Source organism: Geospiza fortis, unplaced genomic scaffold, assembly GCF_000277835.1.
Source record: "Geospiza fortis unplaced genomic scaffold, GeoFor_1.0 scaffold102, whole genome shotgun sequence".
Taxonomy (NCBI): domain Eukaryota; kingdom Metazoa; phylum Chordata; class Aves; order Passeriformes; family Thraupidae; genus Geospiza; species Geospiza fortis.
The window spans coordinates 3,366,875-3,375,523 of NW_005054373.1; the positions used below are offsets into that span (position 1 = coordinate 3,366,875).

Here is an 8,649-nt window from a genome sequence, read left to right on the forward strand (position 1 = left end):
GCGCCCCGCCAGGGCCGCCAACAACGCCGCCCTTCCCTCCTCTCTCCTCATCTTCAACGGTTACCTCAAGTTCATGCAGCACCTCAGGGGTTCAGCCCTCGATGCCAACAGACGACTATTCGGAGGAGTCTGACACGGATCTTAGCCAAAAGTCAGATGGACCGGCGAGCCCGGCGGAGGGGCCCCAGGACCCCGGCTGCCCTAAGGACAGTGGTCTAGCTAGCATAGGAATGGACACCTTCAGATTGTAAGCTTTGAAGATGAACAATAAAAATGAATCTAAATAAAAAAAGTTAATAACAAACCAATTTCAAAAATAGACTAACTGCAATTCCAAAGCTTCTAACCAAAAAAAAAAAAAAAGAAAAAAGAAAAAAAGAAAAAGCGTGGGTTGTTTTCCCATATAACGATGCCGGTGGGTTTTACATTTCTTTTTTCCTTTCCTTTTAATAAAATAAAACTTAAAAAAAAGAAAAAAAAATCTGTTACATTTGTCCTCTGGAAGGTACTGTTGGTCTGGGAGACGAAGGCCGTGCTGCCTCCTGGCGCCTGCGGAGCTCGCACCCCTGTACATTGCCCCGTCTGATCCCCCGTTGATAGCACAGCAGAGCCCGGCAGCGCTGTATGGGAAAGCAGCCCACCTGGAGACAGTTTTAAATTTCTTGCTATCTTAGCATTCAGATACCAATGGCTTGCTAAAAGAAAAAAGAAATGTAATGTCTTTTTATTCTCAGGTCAATCGCTCACACTTTGTTCTGTTTTCAGAATCATTATTTTATATATATATATATATATATACATATATATATAATTTCTTTCGTTTGTTTTGGGGGTTTTGTTTTGGTTTGGTTTTGTTCCAGAAAAGGATTTTTTTTTTTGTTGTTGGTTTTTGGTTTTTGCGGGGGGGTTTTGTTAATTTAAAATGGGCAGAAAGTATTCAAGAGAAAAACAATGTGAACTGCTTTAGCTTTTCGGGGATTCTAAGGGTAGCTTTTTCTGCTGAAGCCAATTCCAAGGGGAAAAGTTAAGCACTCCCACTTTTCAGAAAAAAAAAAAAACACACAAAGAGTGTTGAGGACTTGGAGCTTAAAAAAATAAGTTTTAAAACAACTGACTTTCTGTATTTATGATAGATATGACCATTTTTGGTGTTGAGTAGATTGTTGCATTGGAAATGAACTGAAGCAGTATGGTAGATTTAAAAGAAAAAACCCTTTTGTGTACATTTAGCTTTTGTATGGTCCAGCTGACGGCTTCTCATTTGATGTTGTCTTGTTCATTCCTAGACAGATAGATTGCGATCCATCGACTCGCCTGAGCTTTTCTCCCCTTTGTACCTTTATCCCCGTCCCCATCCTGTAATCTTCCACTTATGGTCGCTACCTTCATTTCTTAGAGGGTGGTTGCATAATTATTTTATAAAAACTAAAGAAAGAAGTTCAAAGGGTTTTGGGGGTCAGTAGGATCCCTTGCAGAATATTTTTTGTTGGGGGTTTGAAACTTTTTAAGGCATATACATGTGATTTACCTATGTCTGTTACCCTTGTGCACTTATTTTATTCTTATTTTCTGTTTCTCTTTTTTTCTTCTCTTTTTCTTCCCCTATTCCTTTACTCATTTTGTAAATGCTTCAAAGACTCTGTTCCTGACCTCTGAGCATCGGTTCTGTTTGTGTAATTAGGCTGCACTCTGTTCCTTCTTTTAAAAAAAAAAAAAGAGGTTTTGTTACATTTTTTTCTCTAAAGAAAATTCATGCTTTAAATAAAATCCAAAGACATACCCTTCACCACTGGTGCAGAATGAGCAAAAAGGATTCTTTTTACTTGAGAATTTGTTTCTGATTTAAACAAGCAAGTCTAAGTTTAAATAAAGAATAAAAAAACGTACCGAGGTTGTTATCTGTGCTTCTTCTGCAAGCAGAGAGACAACTCTTAGTGAGCACCCAGTGCACCCCAGGCAGGTTTCTCTTTCCAAGATCTCTCAGTGGCAGCACCGGGTGCCAGGCTCAGGGAGGCCCGGAGCCCCCGGCCCCCCCAGCCCACACGCACCTCAAGTGGCCCAGACTTTGAAAGGAAAACGTTATGCTGCTAAAATGTAGATTTTTGGAGACGTAGATACTTTGCTGTTCCCTTCCATAACCAAATGCCAACAGAAACAACCTCTTTCCGCCATGTTTCCTCTGCCCGAAAGCACGAGAGCCTTCTGCCCACCATCATCATCCTCCTCCTGCTTCAAAAGGGAACTTGGAAGACTGTGAACGCAGGTTCCTCCCGCCGCCTCGGCTGCTCCTCCCCGGGCCGAAGCCGCTCGCCGCCCCCCTGAGAGACTGGAGCGTCTGAGCGCGGCTTTGGTTTCTAGCGGGACACTTATATTTTTATGGAGTTTTGGTTTTAGTTTGACAAAAGACTAGATCCTGAACTGTTGTACATATTTCTGACTAGGCTAATGCACAGTGCAAATTCCTTTTTTAATTGTTTTTTAAGTAGTTGATACTAAAGCGCGAACCACCGGATGTTCCTCCCGGGACCCAGCTGTAGCATAAGGTGTCAAAAACAGAACCACGTACCCATGGAGCGTTTGCTGTTTTAACAAACTGTTTTCTTTAACAGAAGTTCTTGTATTTCTCCCTGTGTTTGAGATGAACATTTTTTAAATTCTAAAGTTGTACAGTTTTTTTTCCATTATTTTATCTTGTTTGTAATTCTATGAAATATATATATATATATTTTTTGCCATTTAACTGTTGTATGTTACTCTGTCTGTATCATATAGAAATTTTTTTGTTTTGTTTTGTTTTGGATTCTCTCTGTGATGCCAGTTCCCAGTTTAACACAAGCTTTATCTGTCCAATTCTGCAAGGTCTCTTTTGGAAATCCTTTTCTTATGTCTTGTTTTGTTTCAGTTTTTTTAATTATATTGCTTGGTCATAGTGCAATTTCTCTCTCCTCCTTCCCCCTCCTCCTTCCCACCCACTAAAAGGTTTTATAAATTCATTTCCTTGTATTTTTTCTAAATGTTTCTAGAGACTCTTTCCGTGCGAGGTTGCCTCCTCCTCCTCCTCCTGCAGCGCGGCCGCGCGGGGACCCCGCGCCAGCCTCGCGCCACCCCCAGCCCACGCGTGGCCTTTGCAGCAAGCGGCAGGGCAGGGCCAGGCTGGGCACGAGGAAAACACTTCAAACTTAGCATTAAGCGGGTTTCTGTTTTATTTTTAATAAAAAGCTTTTTTAAGTGGTGAAGATGGCCAAAGTTTCATACAATTGAGAATAAAGAGAAGCATCAGGGGTGTGTGGGGCCACCTGGGGCTGGTGGGGGACAAGGTGGGTGGACACAGCCAGCACGCTCACCAAAATATATTTTGCTTTAAAAAAAAAATAAAAGCTTTTAAATAGAAGCAGAAGTTGGGTTGGTTGGTTGGTTGGTTGGTTGGTTGGTCGGTCAGTCGGTCGGTCGCTTGATTGTTGGTTGGTCGGTTGGTTGGCGCTGATACTGCCCACTGTGAAACAAAACTTTGACTATTTTTTTGTTTTTATTTGGGGGGGGGTGAGTTTCGGTAGAACAGAAAGCATAAATGAGGTGAAGAGGGTTATGAACAGCCTTTGCAATGTACAAAAACTAGAGCAAGTGAAACCAAAAATGATGTTCTTGGTGTTTTTCTATACTGTAGTCTTGTTAGCTTTTTTGTTACTGTAACAATGCTGATCTCGAACTGTACCAAAATACATGAGACTGACAGAAACAAACCACATGGAACTTTCAAAACTTTAAAAAACTTGTCACAAAAGACTTTGTTGTCATAGTTGAGTTGACTGTAGATGGTAATTGAATATACTCCTTTGGAACTATTTCATCACGTATGTTTCCTGCTCATTGTGATACATTAAAAAAAAAATGAGCAAAAGCTCTAGTGTCACTGTCCCGCGTGTGCGGTGCTGGGTCCGTGTTGGGTGGGTGTGTGCCACGTGGCACGGTGTGGCGTGGCTCAGCAGGGCACACCTGTCGCAGGTGGGCACTGCCACAGAGCCCGTGCCCGCACACGTGTCCTCGTGCCCCGCTGGCCCTGTCCCTCCCACCAGGGCCGCAGTGCCTGGGCTGCTGCTGTGAGTTCCCCTGCCAGTGGAAGCAATGAGCCAAGCAGCGCCGTCCGTACTGCAGCTTTGGGATGCTCTGTGTGTGAAAAGGACGTTAAAAGTGCATTTAATTTTATTAAATGACTGCAGAAGGATTCTGGGCATGGTTCTGTAGTGAACGGTTCAAGGGAAGGTGCAATGCCTTGATGGTCCATCCTGAAACCTGTGAACTAAAAAAATCACATCTGTTTCTGCTGATAAATCGAAAGAAGATGCAGGTAAGTAGGTAAGTGGCAACTCATTGCACTCCCTGTGCAGGAGGGAGGGAACCCAGAGGAATTGCTGAGTGTTCAGTACACAATTCTCTTGCCAAAAATTGCCCCTTGCAGCAGAAAAGGCTTGAAATCCACTAACAGGGACAACATCCAAAAGGAGTCACAGGGGCCACAGCTCATCTCTAATTTATAACTACAGTGATAAATAATTTACACCCACCACTGCAGGTGGGGCAAGCATCCGCCAGTATGGGTGTCCTTGGTGCCGTTGCCAGGACAGTGAGGGGCTTCCTCCCCCTCCCCGGGAGAGGGGCTGAGCTCCGTGGTCTCCAGCAGAGCAGATGGCACAGGGTGGAAATCTGACAGCTCCCAGGGGTGTGGAGCATTCCTTGGCTAACATTCATACTGACTGACCTGGGCTCCACAGGCCCTGAATTACAAAGTAAAGTGTGTCAAAATCACCGAGGTCCCCATGATGCTGTGGTGTAGCTGCCCCAGCCCTGCCCAGGAGCAGCCCCCAAAGGCGACCCCTGCCCCATGGGCACCCAGGAGGGCGAGGCCGAGTGCACCTGGACTTGCTGCAGCTCAGGACTCTGCAAACTCTCTTCTGGCCAGGCTGCCCAGTCCTGTCCCTGGCTTGGGCGCTGTTCCTCTGGCATGAGCCTAAGCAGATGAGGATCTGGATTGTCTCTCAGCTGGCTAGGGTTTTCTTAATAGGAAAACTCCATCCTGCCTTTTTAACAGGCAGACAGGACTGCGGCAGTGACAGGGTCGCCAATGTGACCCTCCTGCTACTGGTGTTTGCACTGCGCTGCATTAACATCTCTCCTGTTCCTAGACCAGCTGCTTTGTAAGTTTATTATATAACATTGCTATTTATTCTTGGGTTGAATTCCACTGTAAAACAGCCACGCTTGAGGAAGTGCCTCGTTATGTCCAGGAAGGTGTAAATGGCCTCGAGTAGCTGCACAAGCTGCAAACTAAAAACCTCTGCGCAGCATCCTGCACAGAGCAGCCCATCCATGGGAATTGTGCAAACCTCTGACAGGAATAAAAAGGTTTTTCCATGCTGTGATTCTGGTAAGAGAAGGCTGGGAGTGATTTTTAATGACCTTTCATTGCCATCATCTCAAAGAGATTCAGCTCTCACTAGTGCACTCTTACAGGCCAAAAAATGCATATTTATACAACCATGGCAGGACGTGCCTGGCCGTTGGCTTGGAGCTGCATTTCCAGCTGGAGGGACCCAGCAGAGCCCCAGGAGCTCATCCCAGGCACAGCGCAGAGGCTGCAGTGACAGCACCCGGCAGAGGCCCGGGCAGGGTCCCATGCCCACCCTGGGCTGAAGGACACTGCAAGGCTGCTGAGACATCCCCAGCATGGCTGGATGTGCTGGGAACTGCCACCAGGCCAGGCTGTGCCAGCAGCGGGGAAGGGTTAACTCATGAGTGCTTCAACTCCAGTGTGGAGCTGGTTCTCTGTTCCAAGCTCGTTAACAAGGTACACCTGATGATCTAAAGCACTAGAGAGTCATTTTAATTAACACTCTGCCAGAGGGGATGTGGTGAAGACACTGTTTTCACTCCAATGACTTTCTATTTTGGTGTTTTGCAGAATCAGTGTGTTGGTCCCCGGGCTGATGTGAGCTAATCCAGCCGCTGCTGCATGGGCACAGCCACTGCTGGGCTCCCCGGGCAGGTCAGTGCTCAGCTGCTCAGCACCTTCCACAAGTCCAAGTCATGACCCCTTGGCCAGGCTGTGTGGGGCTGGCCCTGGTGGCTTGTCCCCAGCCGGACCCAGCTGTCACCCCAAGCCACCAGCAGGGCACAGGTGGCAGCACCACAGGAACAAGAGACAGCCATGCAGTCATGGGGACCCTTCCACAGAGGGCCACAGGGCAGGGGGCACCTGGCCGTGCCCACTGTCCTGTCCTGAGGGACGGTGTCTGCCTGAGCTGGGAAGGAGCCACAGCCAAGGGATCTCCAGGTCTCCCCCAGGCTCTGCAGTGATAGAGGAGAGACTTCACGCTGCCCCAGAGAGCAAACAGCAGTACCTGTAAACGGTATTGTGCTCTTGGTTAGATGGGAGCATGATGTTACTTAATTAATGTTTTAATACCCTAGGCATCTTCTGTGCCGTATAATTCATATCGATTCGGCTGTGAGCATGTTCTGTTAAAAAGACTCTCTTTCCTAAGCAAACTTTCAATTATATTGAATTGTCACAGCAAAAAAGGGTCTTTTCTCAGCATGGGGGAGGGGGTTCTCAGCCAAAGCACTGCTGGCCAGGCTGGGTACACAGCTGCACACACGGAGGCGTGCACATGCACACACCTGCACACGCATGCACACACGTGCATGTGCACAGTGCCCACACCCTCCTGTCCCAGTGCTCCCACCCTCCCGAGCCACCGGTGCCACCCCAGCAGCTTGTGGCTGCAGCAGTGGTCACTGGGGTTGGCCCCTACCACAGCCAAGGCACAGAGCTGGGCACACTGAGAGAGTGAGGAAAGTCAGTGCCAAATCAGAATTGTCAGAAGATTATCATCGGGGCAGAGAGAAGGCAGAGCCTCTTTTCACCCGCCAGTCAGGCTGACGTATGTGGGGAATGCTCAGTGTTTTGGCAGAGCAGTGACAGTTCCTTCTGAAGCAGCAATTCGGTGTTCCTTGTGTGACCGTGTCCCTCCTGCTCCAGCAGCACCATGATCAGCGCACTCCGCGGGGAGGGGGACGCGGGCATGACCAGCCCTGCCATGTGTCCCTGGGCCCTGCCACACCCCAGTGAGCTGGAGGGGGCTCCCCCGTGTGCCCAGGGTCAGGGAGCGCCCGGGGGACAAACACAGGATTGAGACTATGGATTGATTGCCTTGTGCCATTCGTGCTGGGTTCTGGGAGGCTGGGACTGGGCTCTGGGCCGGCAGACAGCTTCGGGGAGGACACCTGCAAAGGTGCTTTACGCCAGGGCAGGTTCACGGCAGCACAGAAAGGTCGCTGGCACACACCAGCGGGTTCCCCCGACCATTTCAGGGCCTTCCTGCTGGGACAGCACAAGGCAAAGCAGCTCTCCATGCTCTGCTCGCAGGGAGTTGCTCCCAGCAGCTCCCATCTCAGAGAGGTGGGGGCAAGATAGAAACCCGTGCGCACACTCCACAGCCAGGCTCTGGCTCTGCCCCTGGCAGTCACCCTCCCGCGCCATGGGGCTCTGGGGAGGCTGTGGAGGCTGTGGAGGGAAGTGGAGCTCTGGCACCTCTCCTCAGCGCTGCCTCAGCCCCTCCAGGCCGGGCTCAGCGCTGCCCCAGTGCCAGGGACCGGTGCCCAGCAGCCCCAGGGAGCAGCGCAGGGAGGCGATGGCAAAGTGTGTAAAGATAATTTTTTGCCCTCAGCAACAGAAGAGCACATGGGCATTCTGGAAGGATGAAAGGAGCAGGGCCACGGTGTGTCAGCTCGGCCCTGTGTGTTATGGCAGCGTGGAGCTGCCAGCTCTATCACCAGCCCCTGCCACCAGGCTGAGGACCATCCCTCAACCCCAGCCCCGCTGAGCCTGTCATCCCCTCAATGTGGGGAAAAGAAGGCTGCTCCCCTACTGTCCTCTACCAGGGAGGCCTTATCAAGGATTTCTGTCCTTTATTTTTTTAAATAATGAGGCAAAGATAAAAATTCTGTATTTTCATTACTACCCATTTTCACAGCCCGCTGAACAAAAACACAAAGCGCTTCTCCTGCTGCCCCTTGCTCCCCAGCCCTGCCTCTTTCTCCCATGGAGTTCAATTAAAGAAAGGCGAAAATTGAAGCTGTTTTACGCAAGGCGATTGCAACATGCATATTTGATTTTTATGATGGATCTAAATTGCTGAATAAGGCCGTGGAACAAAGGGAGACTGCGGCTTCCTGCCCATCACAGCCAGGCAGCCACTGCAGAACAAAAGCGCCAGCCATTAGGAGCTCAGCGGGGAGATACATTATATAAATGACTTTGTTTCTCTGCCCCTTCCCCCCCATGGGGGCTCGGACGGGGCTGGGGGCTGCCGATTCCACATCCCGGGGAGAGCAGGCTGCGGGCGTGGGGCCTCGCTGGAGGCACAGGACGGACGCGGAGAGCTGAGCACACCCCGGGGCTGGGACACAGCCTGACCCTGGCTCCTGCCCTGGAGTGCCCCTCAGGCATTTGGTGACACCCTTTAGCAGCACCTTTGCAGCCCGGGCTGCAGGGCCAGTGGCAGGTGGCACTCAGGAGCTAGGGCAGCCGGGCAGGGCCGGTCTGGAGTGCCCCGATGGCCCCGCTGATGCCCCTGCAGCACGGAGCAGCCC

The 8,649-nt window shown here is 49.7% G+C and overlaps 1 protein-coding gene across 1 annotated transcript in view; it reads left to right on the top strand.

The window, feature by feature from the left end:
* Positions 1-3,889, top strand: part of ZFHX3 (zinc finger homeobox 3) — a 123,685-nt gene extending 119,796 nt beyond the window's left edge. The window contains 1 exon segment of the mRNA XM_031060144.1: positions 5-3,889. Within this exon segment, the coding sequence (XP_030916004.1) occupies positions 5-251 (247 nt within the window). The 3' untranslated portion in view covers positions 252-3,889.
* Positions 3,890-8,649: the final 4,760 nt, after the last annotated feature.